Source organism: Gobio gobio, assembly GCF_949357685.1.
Source record: "Gobio gobio genome assembly, chromosome: 23".
Taxonomy (NCBI): Eukaryota; Metazoa; Chordata; class Actinopteri; order Cypriniformes; family Gobionidae; genus Gobio; species Gobio gobio.
Window position 1 is genome coordinate 11,750,848 of NC_137119.1, and position 20,306 is coordinate 11,771,153.

The 20,306-nt window shown below is 43.0% G+C and overlaps 1 protein-coding gene across 1 annotated transcript; it reads right to left on the minus strand.

Moving 5' to 3' along the window:
• Window positions 1-261: 261 nt before the first annotated feature.
• Window positions 262-10,293, minus strand: LOC307119576 (zona pellucida sperm-binding protein 4-like; the record flags this gene model as incomplete). Its single annotated transcript, XM_079805919.1, has 8 exons — window positions 262-351; window positions 434-575; window positions 645-837; window positions 905-1,068; window positions 1,141-1,238; window positions 1,305-1,492; window positions 1,565-1,709; window positions 10,273-10,293. 8 exons carry the CDS (start codon window positions 10,291-10,293, stop codon window positions 262-264), a joined length of 1,041 nt encoding a protein of 346 aa, XP_079662045.1.
• Window positions 10,294-20,306: the final 10,013 nt, after the last annotated feature.

Here is a 20,306-nt window from a genome sequence, read left to right on the forward strand (position 1 = left end):
GGAACTGGTTTAGTAGTGAATCCCAATAAATCAAACAGAAGTCATGAAAGAGCTGACTCCAGTCAGAAATCAATGCCAAAGACTAATGTGGATTCAAGAAGTTTATTAAAACAACCAAATTCACATGACCAGGGTAACTTCTCCACTAGACACCACAGTTTGTCCACTAGAGACGGTCTTGACATGCGTGTCTCTTCCTGTAAGAGAAGGGGTAGAAACATTAGGCATTTAAATACCACTCTCATGGTTCCTGAAGTCAGTTTACAGCAAGCACTCACTTTTCCTAGCGCAGCTTTGCTCACAGGAGCCAGAAGAGGGATGGCACACCGCTGTACTACAGTGGATGAAGATCTAACAGAGAGGGAAAAGGGTTAAGCCACAGAAATCACTATAAGACTAATATTAAGGGTTCAGGTAAGGCTGCGGAGCATACGGTTTCCTGCAGAGGAGCCAGTGATGCTGGATCCACAAATGTGAACATCTTCACAACAAAGCGCTTGTAGTGGGTTGGGAACTGAAGACCAGAAGATCCAGCCACCAATGTGGTCAGGTAACGGTCATCCTGGTAAGGGCATCTGAAAGACAAAGAGGCAGTCAGAGATGCCTTACAGCACACTAGATGAATAAAGACTGGCCTTACTCACCCGTCGACCAGAAGGTCCCATTGGGGTAGACTGAGTGGACTGGGGGTTGATGTCGCCCAGCAACGTCCCAGCATTAGGACAATGTTGGGGTCGGTCCTCTCCAAAATGCGCACCTCAACATACACAGGCTCCCGCAGGACTTTTGTGACCGGATAATCAGCACCACTGTAGTAGGACGTGTACGCCTCGTCCCCTGAGGAAGAACACCGGCGTTCAACCAGAAACTGCTGTAACCTGGAGTTTAGAATATACTTATGCACACTTGCCTTCTGCACAGCCTTTGGTGACACATTGACCATTCGCCAGTCTAAGCTCCACCCTGAGGGGTCCAGGAGCAGCTACTGGTGGAGGTGCAGGAACAGTGTTGACCTCCACAACCAGAGCCTCCACAGCAGTAGCAGAGTACCTACACTGGAAGAGAAGCCTGGACAACAAACAGAGAGCTTTTAGCATTTGCCAAGGATTAACATTCATGCTAAAGCGTAAGAGCACCTACTCAAAATGGCTGTCCCTTGTGATGGAACCAAGTGGTCCAACACCCACTTCATACGAGGAGGTCATTCTGTTTTCATACACCACATATCCACTGTCCTCCTGCAAATAGAAACTGTTGGCATCCAGTCCATTTTAAGCCATGCAGAACCACAAGCAGCTACTCACCATCATGCTCGTGCCACAGGCAGTGACAGGGAACTGGTATATAGCAAAGGAAGGTGTGGATCCCACAGGACTGCAAGGTGGGTCGCTTCCACCCAGGAGACGGACTGAATCCAGGCTCAAGCGAGGCAGAGTAACATCTCTAGCCACCACTACCACAAACTGACCATCTCTTATACACTGGACAGTCACTGGAACGAGAGCAGGTTATTGCTGAGGATCAGTTGAACATGAACACCGTTACATTGACTCGACACTCTTACCTGCCTTCCCATAGTAACACTGCTGTCCGTTAAAGCAGCAGTTGATAGCTTCACACTCAGCACCACTGATTCCAGGTGGACCACATTGGATCTGCTCATAATCCGCTACAGCACATTTGTCAAGAGGCTCTGCCTGTGCCACTGGCTGCTTAGTGTGAACCAGCTGAGGAAACTGTTGACTAGCTTGATGAAACTGTTGACTAGCTTGTTGAACCTGTTGACTAGCTTGTTGAACCTTCTGAGGAAACTGTTGACTAGCTTGTTGAAACTGCTGACTAGCTTGTTGTACCTTCTGAGGAAACTGCTGACTAGCTTGTTGAACCTTCTGAGGAAACTGCTTACTAGCTTGTTGAACCTTCTGAGGAAACGGCTTGCTAGCTTGTTGAACCTTCTGAGGAAACGGCTGACTAGCTTGTTGAACCTTCTGAGGAAACTGCTGACTAGCTTGTTGAACCTTCTGAGGAAACTGCTGACTAGCTTGTTGAACCTTCTGAGGAAACTGCTGACTAGCTTGTTGAACCTTCTGAGGAAACTGCTGACTAGCTTGTTGAACCTTCTGAGGAAACTGCTTACTAGCTTGTTGAACCTTCTGAGGAAACTGCTGACTAGCTCGCGGTTTAACCCACGGAAGAGACTGCTGACTAGCTTGAACCTGCTGACTAGCTTGCTGTTGACCCCACGGAGGAGACTGCTGACTAGCTTGCTGTTGAACCCACGGAAGAGACTGCTGACTAGCTTGCTGTTGACCCCACGGAGGAGACTGCTGACTAGCTTGCTGTTGACCCCACGGAGGAGACTGCTGACTAGCTTGCTGTTGACCCCACGGAGGAGACTGCTGACTAGCTTGCTGTTGACCCCACGGAGGAGACTGCTGACTAGCTTGCTGTTGACCCCACGGAGGAGACTGCTGACTAGCTTGAACCTGCTGACTAGCTTGCTGTTGACCCCACAGAGGAGACTGCTGACTAGCTTGCTGTTGACCCCACAGAGGAGACTGCTGACTAGCTTGCTGTTGACCCCACGGAGGAGACTGCTGACTAGCTTGCTGTTGACCCCACGGAGGAGACTGCTGACTAGCTTGCTGTTGACCCCATGGAGGAGACTGCTGACTAGCTTGAACCTGCTGACTAGCTTGCTGTTGACCCCACGGAGGAGACTGCTGACTAGCTTGCTGTTGACCCCACGGAAGAGACTGCTGACTAGCTTGTTGAACCTGCGGAGAAAACTGTTGACTAGCTTGTTGTTGAAGCCGCTGGTCAGTTTGCTGTAATATCAGAGTTTGAGACTTCTTGGCCGGATAATTCCACTGTGGAACAGCATGACAGAAAGCACAAAACCACACACAAAGTGCCAGCCACTGACCAGCACACCAACTTCCTGCCATTGTTCAACAGCTAGACACACTGTTGAGATGCTGCTCTTTGGTCTTTTTGTACTCTACAGATTTTGGCTAATTAACGATAATCCCTCCCTCTTCATTAGCAGTCATGATTCTCCAGACTTGCACGAGTGAGAGTTTATGCAACTGGCAGATTCCATTGGTTCTCAAGACTATATGCATGTGATGTTTCTTGATTCCAATTGGTCAGATTTGTCATGTTGAAGACAAATAAAAAGATTAATTCTCAGTTTTGCTACTGGAGCTTGCCCAAAGTACCTTGGGTAGATGTTTGGTGCATTAAGCTTTGCTTGTAGACGTGCTGAAATGGTAACTAGTTTATTATTATAAGTTTATTTGTATAGCACATTTCAAACACAGTGGCAATTCTAAGTGCTTTACACAGAAATAGAATTCAAATATTCGTAGTGAATAAAATAAAATATTTATATATAGTATAACCCCTATCTGAAGTGGATGAAAATGGAGAGTCAGGTTTACGTAAAAAATATTTGTCAGGTAACTGTGCATTTAAACATTACCCTTACAGAAAAATCTTCATGGACTGAACCCCCAGGGCTATCTCTACAGATCTATCCGTCAAGGCAAGGCAAGGCAAGTTTTTTTGTATAGCACATTTCATACACAGTGGCAATTCAAAGTGCTTTACACAGAAATGAAATGAAAATATTCGAAAGTGAATTAAAACAGTTATAATAGGAATGGAAAGAAATAAAAAATAAAGATGAAAACCCCTATCTGGGGTGGAAGAAAATGGAGAGTCAGGTTTACTTTAAAAATATTTGTCAGGTAACTATGCGTTTAGACCGTACACTTACAGACAAATCTTCTTGGCCTAACTTGAGGGCGTTCTCAAGATGTTTTACCCGTCAGACCAGATCTAAACGGGTCTTCCTCGCACCAGAGGGAGTACTCATCTTTTGAGTCTGGATTTGAAAGTGGCTGCTGTTGGAGCACATCAGATCTGTTCAGGAAGCTGGTTCAGCTGCGGCTGGCATAAGAGCTAAAAGCAGAATCTCCTTGCTTTGAGTGAACCCTTGGTATTTCTAACTGACTTGATCCTGATGATCTGAGTGATCTGTTGGGTTTGTATTTAATCAGCATATCTGCAATGTATTGAGGTCCTAGGTCATTGAGTGATTTATATACAAGTAATAATACTTTATAATCTATTCTAAATGTAACTGGAAGCCAGTGTAAAGACCTGAGGACTGGTGTGATATGGTCATATGTTCTGGTTCTGCTCAGCGTTCTGTATGAGCTGCAGCTGTCTAATGGTCTTTTTGGGAAGGCCGGTGAGAAGACCATTACAATAGTCCACCCTACTGGAGATGAAAGCATGAACAAGTTTCTCCTGGAAACAAAGCATCTAATTCTTGATATGATAGTAAGCTGATTTAGTTATTGCTTTGACATGACTACTGAAACTCAGGTCTGACTCCAGAATCACACCCAGATTCCTGACTTGATCTTTAGTTGTCTGACCCCTAGCTTCAAGGTATGCGTTCACCTTGAGAACTTCATCTTTGTTTCCAAATGCAATGAGTTGAGTTTTGTCTTTGTTTAACTGAAGAAAGTTTTGGTACATCCAGTTGTTAACTTCATCAATGCATTTGCACAGGGAGCCAATGGGGCTGTAGTCATTAGGTGACAGGCCTAAGTAGATCTGGGTGTCGTCAGCCATTTGGTTCTCTCTCATTATTTGGCTCAGTGGGAGCATGTACAGGTGGAATAGGAGTGGAACAAGAATTGACCCTTGTGGGACTCCGCATGTCATGGATGTCCACTCAGACTTATGGTCACCTATAGTCACATAATAACCTCTCCCTTCTAAGTATGTCCTGGACCATTTAAGGACCATCCCAGAAAGCCCAACCCAGTTTTCCAGCCTGTCAAGAAGTATGTTGTGATCGACAGTGTCAAATGCAGCACTGAGGTTGCACATTACTACAGAAATAGAGTAGTAGTTCCACATTTGGCAACACACTCACAAACCTCCCCAAGCACTTCCCCTCGGGGTAATCCCTGTCACCAGTTTGAAGTGTTCCACAAGTGGACAAGGGAGGTTTATATGGACAGACCCTCGACTCCTTGATTATGACAGAAGGGACGAGTCTACTCATATGTACTTAGGACTTTCCAATTCAACCAGTAGTGGGCAATCATACAATGCAAGCAATGATGTACATCTGAATCACCACAGACAGTAGTGGGAAAAGGGCATGAAAAAGTGAATTGAATCAGCCTGTCCACTTGCCCTCAGTTTCTTATTTTAATATCAGGGGTCAATTGCATAATCCTAGCCTCTATGTTAAGACTCGGTCTTAACTAGTTTAACCTACTAGCAGTTAAGATTTAACCAATAAAATTTAGATTAATCTAACTTATGCAATTTTGAGTGCCAGATGGGCCGGTCTGAGTACTTCACAATCTGCTCAGTTGTTGGGATTTTCACGCACAACCATTTCTAGGGTTTACAAAGAATGGTGTGAAAAGGGAAAAACATCCAGTATGCGGCAGTCCTGTGGGCGAAAATGCCTTGTTGATTCTAGAGGTCAGAGGAGAATGGGCTGACTGATTCAAGCTGATATAGAGCAACTTTGACTGAAATAACCACTTGTTACAACCAAGGTATGCAGCAAAGCATTTGTGAAGCCACAACACGCACAACCTTGAGGCGAATGGGCTACAACAGCAGAAGACCCCACCGGGTACCACTCATCTCCACTACAAATAGGAAAAAGAGGCTACAATTTGCACGAGCTCACCAAAATTGGACAGTTGAAGACTGGAAAAATATTGCCTGGTCTGATGAGTCTCGATTTCTGTTGAGATATTCAGATGGTAGAGTCAGAATTTGGCGTAAACAGAATGAGAACATGGATCCATCATGCCTTGTTACCACTGTGCAGGCTGGTGGTCGTGGTGTAATGGTGTGGGGAATGTTTTCTTGGCCCCTTAGTGCCAATTGGGCATCGTTTAAATGCAACGGCTAACCTGAGCATTGTTTCTGACCATGTCCATCCCTTTATGACCACCATGTACCCATCCTCTGATACTTCCAGCTACTTCCAGCAGGATAATGCACCATGTCAAAAAGCTTGAATCATTTCAAATTGGCTTCTTGAACATGACAATGAGTTCACTGTACTAAAATGGCCCCCACAGTCACCAGATCTCAACCCAATAGAGCATCTTTGGGATGTGGTGGAACGGGAGCTTCGTGCCCTGGATGTGCATCCCACAAATCTCCATCAACTGCAAGATGCTATCCTATCAACATTTCTAATGAATGCATGAATTTCTAATGAATTTCAGCACCTTGTTGAATCAATGCCACATAGAATTAAGGCAGTTCTGAAGGCGAAAGGGGGTCAAACACAGTATTAGTATGGTGTTCCTAATAATCCTTTAGGTTAGTAGTATATACAGTATATACATGCAAATATTTCTTAAATACATATATGAAGGAGTGTGTATTTATATATATATATATATATATATATATATATATATATATATATATATACATACATACATACATACATACATACATACATACATACATAATAATTATACACAGCACACACACAGATATATTATGTAAACACAAACTTTTGTTTTGGATGCAATTAATCACGATGAATCGATTGCCCAGCACTAATATATATATAAACATTCTTTGGCACATTTCCTGCAAAAGTGAAATTCAACCACGTTGTCCTCAGTGCCTTGAATGGCGGGAGTCTATGGAGACTCGTATGTTCGTTGGTGGGTCATTCCACGAAATCTGTGCCTTTTGTGTCCCTAAGAAATAATCAGACATAGAATTATTATAACAACACATAAATTTGTGATTTAAAAACATAATAATGCTATGTATTGTTTCCTCAATATTACATTAAATTAAAGTCAATTAAATATTATTTTAAGTAATTAAAATTGCTTCTAAGATGATAAGGGTAAGGTTTTTGCCATGTCCCTCGATATGATTGTTCTTTTTCAGCAGGACTTTTAATTTGCAAACTGAAGGCAAAATTATTCTAAAATCACATTTGCATATAGCTATAAGTATATTCTCATTGTTAAGCAGTGTTTGGGCATAAGTATACTTTTTTTTTTAAACATATAAATCATTTTATCGTTGTCCCTTGATTCCATGTCATTCCTGTTACCCTCACCAAAAACCCCTTTAAAATAATTGTACATTCCAGTGACATCACTTCCAGGAAATTACATCATCTCTCATCAAGTAATTTTCTCTCTCTCTTTTATAATGTTCTATTTTTGATGATTTATGAGGGTTGACTGAGGTGGGGACATCATGCAATGTCAAAACTGTTACCATTTTTAAAGAATAAATTAAAATTATTATTTATTTAACATAATGAAATCTATAGGTGTGTTCGACATCGGCTGCGGCTGGATGCACCTGATCGGCGAGAGTAGCCGCGTGCAGGCGGGGAGGAGCTGCAAACACAGACGTGAAGTCGGACACTTTCTGCTTCCCGCGGTGACGCTCGCGCTGTGTTTGCACACTTTATCAGCTGAAGTGAAACAAATGCAACATTTGGCAATACACAGATGTTTCAGAGACATTATTGTCATGTAATACTTTATGCACTGCTTAATACAGCGTGTGTTTTTACAAAGTTCAACATATAAGCCTACACTATCAATGAAGTGGGGTCTATGTTTTTAATCAGTTATATTTTGATAAACATGACAATATAACATCGCGACTACATGAAAGGAGGTTTTACTGTTATAAAAACAGATTTGTGCGCATTAGTGGAGCTGAAGGTTTTAGAATAAACACGAAACACACGTGATCGCTGTCATGCGGTGAATCTGGCCAGTGGAACGGCTGTGTCGTCATCAGAGCCCGTGCAGCCTCATGCAGTCGCTCTCGAGAAACTGCACCGGCTGTAATCGCCGGCTGCTCTCGAATCGCTCTCGCGGCACTTTGTTGACATACGTCACTGTCACGTGGCGTCGGCGCTGCCTCAAGTCGGACAAAATTTCTAACCGGCATGCACTGCTTCAAGTCAGCCGCCGATCGGTCTGCGCATCGCTGGGTGAAGTCGAACAAGCCTAATATCTTAGGGATGTGGAAATGAAGCCTCACGAAGCAGTGAGGCTTTACCCTGACTGTTTCGGGAAAAGATTCAAAGCTTCGAGAGTGTCAAGAACAGCACCATCTGGTGCTTATTTAAAATAAAGCAGGCAGAAGTCTGTGGAAGAAGCTCTGTCAGATGAAGCAACCACAACACACGAAATCGTTTCAATGCTGTGTACAAATAAAAGCTTTGTATGTTTGTGTTTAATGTGTCCAGTAAATAAATTAATTTACCCATTAAAGTGTGTCAATAAAATATAATATGAGTTTATATGATTCAATAAGATGTAACGTAGGCCTACTCTCTCCACACACAAACACACACAAAATAAGGACATTGTGTGATAGGATCATCTGTAATTAAATGTGCTTATGACACTTGGCAGTGATAGTGCTTGTGTAACAGTAGGAATGACAGTAAGGCAAATATTTTACCAAAATACAAAGACACAACTCCAACAAACAAAAAATAATAAATAGTGACAAATAAATGTTTATCCAAATGTAATATATTGTTTAACTTTCAAAGTACAGCACTCTCCTCACAAAACCATCAACCAGACTGAGGCAACAAGGACTTGTTAAGTAAGATCTGGGGGTTCGAAGCTTCTGACACGCAAAGCGAAACGCGCACGTGATTGGACAGAAAGTGAGGCTTCATTTGTCATCGATCACGTGACTCTAGGAAACCAATACACACCCCGATACGGAGCTTCACTACAGGCTTGTTCGACTTCACCCAGCGATGAGCAGACCGATCGGCGGCTGACTTGAAGCAGTGCATGCCGGTTAGAAATTTTGTCCGACTTGAGGCAGCGCCGACGCCACGTGACAGTGACGTATGTCAACAAAGTGCCGCGAGAGCGATTCGAGAGCAGCCGGCGATTACAGCCGGTGCAGTTTCTCCAGAGCGACTGCATGAGGCTGCAGGGGCTCTGATGACGACACAGCCGTTCCACGATTGGCCAGATTCACCGCATGACAGCGATCACGTGTGTTTCGTGTTTATTCTAAAACCTTCAGCTCCACTAATGCGCACAAATCTGTTTTTTATAACAGTAAAACCTCCTTTCATGTAGTCGCGATATTATATTGTCATGTTTATCAAAATATAACTGATTAAAAACATAGACCCCACTTCATTGATAGTGTAGGCTTATATGTTGAACTTTATTCTTGTAAAAACACACGCTGTATTAAGCAGTGCATAAAGTATAACATGACAATAATGTCTCTGAAACATCTGTGTATTGCCAAATATTGCATTTATTTCACTTCAGCTGATAAAGTGTGCAAACACAGTGCGAGCGTCACCGCGGGAAGCAGAAAGTGTCCGACTTCACGTCTGTGTTTGCAGCTCCTCCCCGCCTGCACGCGGCTACTCTCGCCGATCAGTTTCATCCAGCCGCAGCCGATGTCGAACACACCTAATAAAATGTGTCGCATGCGCGATACGCGCATCGACGCTTCAGTGTCATACGTAACATCACTACAATATCTACAAGTAATATCGCTTCAAAGTTTACACCATGTGCTTTTGTGGTATTGACTGTTAGCTAGCAGTTAGCAAATTAGCTTGAATTTGTCAAACCTGTTACCGTCAGCCCTGTTACTTTTCTAGTAACAGGTTGTGACATATGGGTAACAGGGATGACATGACGTGTCACCTAAGCCACACTGTTTTTAAAGTTTATCTGTGTAAAATGCAAACATTTTTAAATGTCATCCTGCGTGTATCATTGAGCTAATGCCTATTTTATTCAGAGTGGGTGGTATATGAGGATCAGTTACATTTTTATTTAGAATTGTTGGTATTAGTATTATTGGTAATTAAAGTATTAACTGTTTAAATAGTTTTAACATTTGTGTGATGATTTAAATTTTATTTTATATTTGCACTTTAATGCACTTTTTCAGATAATAGTAGTATGCCATTAAGTGCAGCAAAACAAATGATATTGGAAGAATGTTTGTAACCAAGCAGATCTCGCCCTCCATTGACTACCATAGTATTTTTTTCCTACTATGGTAGTCAACATTTTAGATATCTTGGAAATGTAACGTGCTTCACTAATACAACTATGCCAAGTAAGTGCAAAAAATATAATGCAATTTAAAAAGTTTACAATATTATGTAAACAAATTTGTGCAGTGTATGCTGAAGAATGTGTGTCCTGTCATCCCTGTTACTCTGGTCAGTCCTGTTACCATGATGTCAATCCTGTTACCGTCATAAATTTCATAAAAAATATTAAAATTATATTTGAAATGGCCTTCCCAGTTTTTCCATTGTAAACCTATCAACATTGTATTTTGAACAAAGCCCTTCTTTTAATATCTCTCTTGTAAAAATATATATATTTTTTCTTAATTGGCATGTGATCATCCTCTAAAATTAGTAAATTCTTGGTCATCTGAATGACAAATATAAGATTGAAAAAAATTATCCAAAATTTTAAACAATCCAACTGAAAAGAGGGACTAAAATACTGCTCAAATACGTTAAAACTATAACATATTTCTCATTAAAACTATTGTATATAGTAACGCTTGTGTCTGTAACAGGGATGACAAAAATATCAAAACATGAGGTAGATAAATAGTCATAAAATAAAAAAAATTGTAGCCTGAGATGGCACAATAGAATTTATTGTCATTTTAAGCTGTCTTCATTTCATGGATATTTTTAAAACATAGATTAAACTTATTTTATATTTTAATTTTTCTAAGTTGAAAGGGCACCGATTTCGTGGAATGACCCTGGTACATCCAGCAACAGAACATTAGTAATGTTTTTTGGTGCAGACATTGTAATACTCTAGCTCAGTGGCGCAAAAAGTGGGTATGCGCTATATGCGGCGCATAGGGGCGCAGCACCTGGGGGCGCCCAAGCGATGGTATGATTTTTTTTTGTTTGTTTGTTTGTTTGTATTTTCTATATGAAGCTGCTGTTGTGCGTTTCTAAATAGTTTCTGTATTTCCTCAATATTATATAACATTTTAGAGGACTAACAGGCTAGAGTAGGCGCCCTCATAAGATTCCATAATAGAATTTTGGATATGGAATATCGCGAGTGGGCGCGCCTGGCGCCGGTGGCAAGCCAAAGCGTTCATATACGCTTGGGCGGGCGTCTGATTGCTCATTGACAAGTCAAAAGCGTGCAATTTGACAGCAAAACGCGCGTCCTTGATGCGTGATTTACCACAAAAATGTGCGTTCTTAACGTGCGCTTTGGGGTCAAGGAAAACGCCGAAGGGTTTTTATATTAAAAAGCATGACGCGTGATTTGCTATTTTTGCGTGACCCCAGAGCGCTTAGACGTTAAGAACGCGCGCTTAAATGGTGAATCACGCGTCGGGGACGCGCGCTATGAGTCGGACAAAACGCACGTTATTAACAGGCTAAACAGGTAAACCAAACAGACTGTGCAAACTTGTGTTTGAAGTATCCAAACCGACTAAAGAACGTGCTCTTTCCTTGGTGTTCTCAAAATTGCATGCTTAATTTTTAGGGCACACCTCTTATAAAGTAAAGGTACATATTGTTGACCATCTTTTTAAGTCATTACACTATTTACCACGATACACTATGGCTGTTATAAGAATTAAATTAAATCAGTATCAACAAAATCCATCTTACCATTTATCAAAATCCACTTACACAGTAATTACAATTGCCTAAATAATGTTATGCGACTTTTAGATTTATGTTCTAAATATAATATTTAAATTATAGAAATATGAAATAGGCCTGATTCCATAAAATTCAAGGCCTATGAAACCATAAACTGCCAGTATAGTTGTCACAACCGCTGGTGAAGAACCCACCGTCGGCCATCAGAGGTCGCTTTCACCTGAATACTGACTCTCGTTCCCGGACTTCATTTCCCACAATCCCACATACCTGGCCTGATCACCTTGCACCTGACTCTTATTACAGACTATTTAAGCCACACACGCACACACACACATTGCAAAGTCTTGTTTTGCCCCGGCGACATTTCTGAGCGTTTGTCCTTGTATCTGATTCTGCCTTGTGTACAACCCTGCCTGTTCATCGACTCTGATTGTTCTCTGCCTGCCCGTTTGATTATTGTTTGCCTGGACCTTGTTTTCTCGACTGTTTGCTGCCTGCCCTGATCTCTGCCTGTTATGACCACGATTCACGTCTTGTCTCTGATACTGCTGTTATTCCTGGATAATCGACCCAAGCCTGTTTGCACTGTGAGTTTGTCTAACTTTAATAAACTGCGAATGGATCTTACTCAACCTGAGTCTGTGTTACAGAAGACTTCGCCACCTACAGATCCAGCGGTTTTTCTACAGATCTCCCATGAACTGTCAGCTCAGGCCAATCAACTGGGGGTCCACCAGCACCAGCTCAGTCGATTAACCTCCATGACGGAGGAACTGGTAAAGGCGGTTCACAGTCTCCAGCAGCCCACAGCAGCATCTAACATGCCAGAGATTCCTGCGAGTCAGGTTGCTATGCCCGTCAACATTCAACCCACGATTAGCAATCCCCGACTGGTGTTTCCAGAAAAGTTTGATGGCACTCCGCACAAATGTAAGGGCTTCCTCATGCAATGCTCTCTCTTCCTGGCTCAACAACCTGCTCTCTACACGTTGGATCCAAGCAAGGTTTCATTAATCTGCTCACTGCTCACTGGGAAGGCTCTGGAATGGGCTACGGCGGTCTGGGACAGTCAAAGGTTAGAGCAAATCACTTACACCAGCTTCATTCAACAACTACGCACTGTTTTTGAACACTCTGAAGGAGGAAAGAGCGCTGGGGAACAGCTGCTAGCGTTGCGACAAGGAAGGAACACAGCCGCTGAATTCGCCCTGACGTTCCGCACGCTGGCTGCACAGACTGTATGGGTAGAGGATACTTTGAAGGTGCTGTTTCGCCAAGGTCTGAGCGTCGATTTACAGTCGGAACTAGCCTGCCGGGATGAGGATAAAACTTTGGACCAATTCATTGACCTGACTATCCGCATTGATAATCTGATTCGCTCACGGAGACCCCCCCGAGTCACACACAGCGCTCAGTTTGCACCAATCAACGACCACGAGGAACCCATGCAAGTTGGCCAAGCTCGTCTGTCTCCGGAGGAACGAGAACGCCGGTTTAGGAATCACCTCTGCCTCTACTGTGGTCTGTCTGGTCATCTGAGAGGTGAATGTCCTACCCGTCCATCACCTCCATCTCGCAGGGTGAGTTTATTGATTTCAGCCACTTCCCACAACAACTGCTTTGACTTACCAGTTACGTTAACGTTTCAAGCACAAATGATTACATCCAAGGCATTAATAGACTCCGGGGCGGCAGGCAATTTTATTGATGAGGAGTTGGTACGACAACACAGCATCCCACTAATCCAATGTAACTCTCCTTTGGCAGTGGCAGCACTAGACGGGCGCCCTCTGGGGACCGGTCATGTACGACACACCACCACCGACCTACGTCTCCAAGTTGGCATCCTACACACTGAAATCATCCGTTTCTTTGTCATTCACTCACCACATAATCCGATCATCCTGGGCTTTCCGTGGCTACAAGACCATAATCCACAGATCTCCTGGCAGGACAAACAGATTATGCAGTGGAGTCCCTCATGTCTCTGCCACTGCATCCGACCCGTCAAGCCGCTTCCTGTCCGATCCACCATCATGCACCACACCCTGGATCAGTCACCCGGTATTCCCTCAGAGTGTTCAGACCTCATGGAGGCATTCAGCAAAGATAAGGCATCCCAGCTACCTCCTCATCGCAGCAGCGACTGCGCCATTGACCTGATGCCAGGCACAGTGCCCCCTAGGGGGAGCATCTTCCCTCTCTCTGAGCCCGAGGACTTAGCCATGAAAACCTACATCCGCGAAGAACTGGCCAAAGGGTTCATCCGATCATCCACATCACCCGCCGCTGCTGGTTTCTTCTTCGTGGGGAAGAAAGATGGAGGTCTTCGTCCCTGCATTGATTACCGAGGTCTCAACGATATCACTGTCAAATTCAGGTATCCTCTTCCCCTTGTACCAGCAGCCCTAGAACAACTTCGAACGGCCCGCATCTTCACTAAGCTCGATCTTCGCTCAGCCTACAACCTCATCCGCATCAGGGAGGGTGACGAATGGAAGACGGCTTTCTCCACCAACAACGGGCACTACGAATACCTCGTCATGCCCTTCGGGCTGTCCAACAGTCCTTCAGTGTTCCAATCATTTGTTAATGACATCTTCCGTGACCTGCTCAACCAATGCCTGATAGTATACATTGACGATATACTCATCTATTCAAATTCCATGGAAGAACACGTTCAACACATACGCCTAGTCCTGCAACGCCTCATCGACCACCAGTTATACGCCAAGGCAGAGAAGTGCGAATTCCATCAATCCACCGTTGCATTCCTTGGGTATGTCATTAGCGCTGAGGGCGTGGCCATGGATGAGAAGAAGGTGAGGGCAGTCGTTGAGTGGCCACAGCCAACAACCTTAAAAGAATTACAGAGATTCCTGGGGTTTTCCAACTTCTACCGGCGGTTCATAAGGAACTTTAGTCTGGTTGCAGCACCACTTACATCCATGACAAAAGGGGGGAGTAGCAAACTCAAGTGGTCCGCCGAAGCCCTGCAAGCGTTCCAAGATTTAAAGGAGAGATTCACGTCAGCACCCATCTTGCACCATCCTGACCCACAACTACCGTTCGTGGTGGAGGTGGATGCATCCAATACGGGCATCGGGGCCATCCTCTCGCAAAGACAAGGTAACCCACCTAAATTATTCCCGTGTGCTTACTTCTCAAGAAAACTGTCTCCCACAGAACGCAACTATGATGTAGGCAACCGGGAACTGCTGGCGATGAAGGCAGCATTTGAGGAGTGGAGGCATTGGCTCGAGGGAGCAAGACATCCATTTCTAGTTCTAACCGATCATCGCAACCTTGAGTATCTTCGATCAGCTAAACGCCTCAACCCCAGGCAAGCCAGGTGGGCTTTGTTCTTCACCCGATTTGACTTTTCCATCACTTATATTCCAGGCTCAAAGAATACCAAGGCAGATGCTCTGTCACGTCAATATGACAACACGCCCACAAACAATCAGCAAGACCCCATTATTTCTACCACTCTTATCGTGGCTCCAGTTCAGTGGGACATCATGGCAGAGATCGCCCAGACCCACCAACAGAATCCACCTCCCCTAGCATGCCCAAGGGATCGGACATTTGTTCCACCGGAATTCAGAGAGAGAGTAATTCAGTGGGTGCACGCCACCACGAACTCCGGCCATCCAGGAATCACTACCACAGTCAGACTACTGAGGAACCGATTCTGGTGGGATACATTGCTAGCCGATGTCACCACCTTTGTGAACGCCTGTCAGGTCTGCGCCATGGCCAAGACACCCAAGCAACTTCCCGCTGGTCTACTGCAACCGTTACCCATTCCACATCGCCCATGGTCACACATCGCCATTGATTTCGTCACAGACCTCCCAGCCTCTCAAGGTAACACTACTATTCTGACGGTCATTGATCGTTTTTCTAAAGGATGTCGTCTCATCCCTCTGCCCAAGCTTCCCACAGCCTTCGAAACTGCCGAACACCTCTTCCATTACGTATTCCGATACTATGGACTCCCGGAGGACATCGTCTCAGATCGGGGACCACAATTCACCTCAAGGGTATGGTCAGCCTTCTTTAAATTGCTCAACATAAACATAAGTCTCACTTCTGGTTATCATCCGCAGTCTAACGGACAGACAGAAAGACTTAATCAAGAAATATCCAAGTTTCTCAGGATGTACTGTCACCAGAACCAGACAGACTGGAGTCGCTTCCTTCCCTGGGCGGAATATGCACAGAACTCCATCCTTAAACCAGCCACCAAACTCACACCTTTTCAGTGCACCTTAGGATATCAACCGCCGCTGTTTCCTTGGTCCGGGGAACCATCTGAAGTCCCTGCGGTCAACGACTGGATGCAACGCAGTGAAGACATCTGGAACCAAGCTCACGTACACCTCCAGCGAGCCATCAACCGGGCCAAAGTACAAGCAGATCGTCATCGACGTCCACACCCCAATTACGTTCCGGGCCAGTGGGTTTGGTTATCCACACGCGATCTGCGCCTTCGACTACCCTGCAAGAAACTCAGCCCCAGGTATGTGGGTCCATTCAAGGTCATTAGGCAGATTAATCCAGTTTCATATCGTCTTGAATTACCAGCCACTTACCGCATCTCTCCTACTTTCCATGTATCTCTGCTTAAACCGGCTGATGGTCCGAGGGTGGAACAGGAGTCCAGCGAAGCAGGCCCCCCACCGATGATAGTGGAAGGCGAGGAGGCGTTCTCTGTGCGGGAGTTGCTAGATTCCAAACGCCGGGGACGCCACATACAATATCTGGTCGATTGGGAGGGGTACGGTCCGGAGGAACGGTCCTGGGTCAACTCAGAAGACGTTCTGGACCCCAACTTAATCAATGACTTTCATAGGACTCACCCGGAGAAACCGGCCCCACGACCCAGAGGAAGACCCCGGCGTCGGAGGTGCGCCCGCGTCAGGAGCCGCTCGCAGGGGGGGGGCTCTGTCACAACCGCTGGTGAAGAACCCACCGTCGGCCATCAGAGGTCGCTTTCACCTGAATACTGACTCTCGTTCCCGGACTTCATTTCCCACAATCCCACATACCTGGCCTGATCACCTTGCACCTGACTCTTATTACAGACTATTTAAGCCACACACGCACACACACACATTGCGAAGTCTTGTTTTGCCCCGGCGACATTTCTGAGCGTTTGTCCTTGTATCTGATTCTGCCTTGTGTACAACCCTGCCTGTTCATCGACTCTGATTGTTCTCTGCCTGCCCGTTTGATTATTGTTTGCCTGGACCTTGTTTTCTCGACTGTTTGCTGCCTGCCCTGATCTCTGCCTGTTATGACCACGATTCACGTCTTGTCTCTGATACTGCTGTTATTCCTGGATAATCGACCCAAGCCTGTTTGCACTGTGAGTTTGTCTAACTTTAATAAACTGCGAATGGATCTTACTCAACCTGAGTCTGTGTTACAATAGTTGGCGGCGTGAGTGGATTCTAAAATCATTCAACTAATTCGTTCTAACCTGTTCCAAAACGGCGAATTATTCGAGAACGAAACCTATACTTTGTTTTAATCTATTTTTGTTGGAAAAATAGAGCAAAACTGTAAAAAAATGACAACTTTTTGTTTATTGAACTGTTGTATAAAATTAATATTGCATTTTGCAATCGTGCTGATATAGGCTACTCTGGAAAATAGCACTCTTGCTCAACTCATAATTTCCTCTTTAATTACTTTCAAACAAATTTGTATGTTTGTTATTAGCCTATTTTTTATGAAAATACAACAACAATAAAATAGTACAGTAAAAAAAACTTGCGTATATTAAACTTTTGTTAAAAAATTAATAAGACGGATGACATAAAATAGCTATACCCGAATTATAAAAAATAAATAAAAGATATTTGGAAATTCCCGTTTAAAACGGGGAACCCTCAGTTTGTGGTTTGTGTTTTTTGTTATTAACAAAAGTGATCTTGCGCTTGTGCCTCCGCTATCGTCCTGTCAATCATCTCGCTTGCGGCTATGATTACAGTTACAGTAAAATTTTAATTCACCATCATTGGTTCCCATCCTCAGCCGATCTGCATGACAGTTTTTGCAATGACCATCAATATAAATGGGCAAGTGAAAGGCACGCCATGTTGCAATTTAGTAGGAACTAAAGAGCGCTCTAGAATGTTTGGTAGCAACATTGTTAGTATTGGGCATCGAGAACCGGTCATTATACTTGGAATCGTTATAAAAATTCAGATTCTTTTCTTTCTTTTCGTTTCTTTATAAATGGGGGGCGCCAAAATTGTTGCTGCATACCCCTCTGGTACTGGGTAGTTGCGCCCCTGCTCTAGCTAGCTATACAGCGAGTAAACAGAAATGGCGGTCTCTGTGCTTCTCACTCAGGGGGTCAGTCTATGCTAAAAGGCCAGATCATCAACAGTCATGGACAGGGCTTCTCTACTCTTACATAGGAGTAGGGGGGAATCTGGAACAGCTTGTTATGAGAGATTGTTAATGATTAATGGGGATTATAAAAAAAGTATTGGGTGGATTTTTACCATTATAGGCTGGTTGTTTTGTTTACATGGTCACACACGTGTTCTAACAATTTACATTTTTGTGTGAACTATCCTTTTAGTGTGTTATAGTTTTGAAAAACTTTTATGGAATTATTTGGCGCTGATTTATAGGCTAATAACAATAAAAAAATATTGGCAGTCACGTCCAGTCCAGGCTCTGCAGTTAGTACTTTAATCCCACAGGTCCACATTAAAGAGCTGGAGACAGACTGGCACCTGCAATTATCCCTGTTCATCCAGCCATGGACCTATTTCCCTGTCACACACACACACCTGCCAGTAAAGGCTGATTATTATGACTAGCAGACCTTTACAAACAAATACACAAACCTATTTTCATTCCCATGCAAGCCTCATAAACAAGAACAGCCTCTTAAACAATGTCATGCATCAGTTAATTATTCATGCCAGCACCTTGCGAATAACGCAAAAGTTCTCTGCATAGCTACATTTTACTTACAATGCTAAAACTGCAGTGCCCTTAAAAATCCTGTCTGGACACATTGTCAGAAAATAACCAGTTAAAGAATTGCTGAATATCTATTCTGCTATATTTGTCTAAGACTAACAAGAGGGCACCCAGACTCCCTCTTGTTTTAAAAATATTAATGTGGAGTTATTTTAAAAGCTATTATTGCTGTCATAAGCAGTCCTGAAGATATATGAAAGCTCTTTTCTTCTAGGCATACAACTGCTGAGTTAGCAACCGGGCTCATATCTCGATGCACGGTTTCCTGTCCCTTGGGGCCGAAGGAGCTGGTTCATTCATTATAGCTTGTTCATTCAGTAGTAGATGTTTGTATCTTATATTACATTAATAAATGTGTTACATTTATTAACCCTCTGGGCCTCTTCGTTTAGGGGTCACACTTGGCTTCTTTAGAATTTCGAGAGTATTTTATGATACTATGCAATATTTATAAAATTTGTATTAGCTATTTTCCCCATTGAAAATAATAATACAAAAAATTCTAATTTATTTTAAAATTAATTTTCAATTAAAGCAGTATTCCATGTTAAAATAGAGACAAGGCATTCAAAATCCAATTTTTTTAAGGTAGATTAGTGCCATCTGGTGGAAGTAAATAAGAAAATCTTATGCAATGCCATGTTGTGACCACTAGATTCCTATATAACTATATAAAGTGGCTTATATCTAGTGTTTTTAGACATACATACTTATTTTTATTAAGTTGTGGATTTGGATTTATATTTAGACATTCTAAAAGACTACTTGTCAAGGTTTAGATTTTTTGTTGAATGTTGATTTGAAGTGTCAGTGTTTGCATTAACTTTACTACATTCAAACCTGAGTAGAGGAGAACATTTTGGACATATAACATCAAAATTCGATAAAAATGTAACAAAAATGAACAGGTATGTTTTATCACAACATAATAAATCTGGGTCTGATCTGATTTCAATCTCTTATTTGACTCTTTTGGTTTAATTTTACCATATTGTCATAGCCACACCAGTTAATTTGTGTGCGTATAATATTGCGGTTTGTGCATGTGTCTGTGAGTGTGTTTACGCAAGTGTTTGTTTGAGTGTGTGTGTCTGTTTTGCACTTTTTATGTTTTAGAGTGTAACCTCTTCCTTGCTGTTTGTTTTTTACTACATTGTGGCTGAATTGTTGATTTTATTGCACACATATATATACAGTATATATATATATATATAAATATATATATATATATATATATATATACACACACACACACACACACACACACACACACACACACACATATATATATAGTGGTTGTGTTTATTTTCCACTCTTGATATTAGAGTGTCATCCTTTCATTGCTGTGCACTTTTTTCCTGCATCATTGCGATGAAGCAAAAAAAAAAAATTTTTTCAAAATGTAAAATATTTCATTTTTGACCGAAGAGGCCCAGAGGACATGCTATCGGAAATGTCCTACTTCCTTCTTCAAAAGTTATGACTACGAGCTTCACGCATTCAAGTACTTTGTCGTCAGAAAGAATAGGAATCATGGAGGACACAAAGTTTATTCTTATCTATTTCTTGGGGAAAT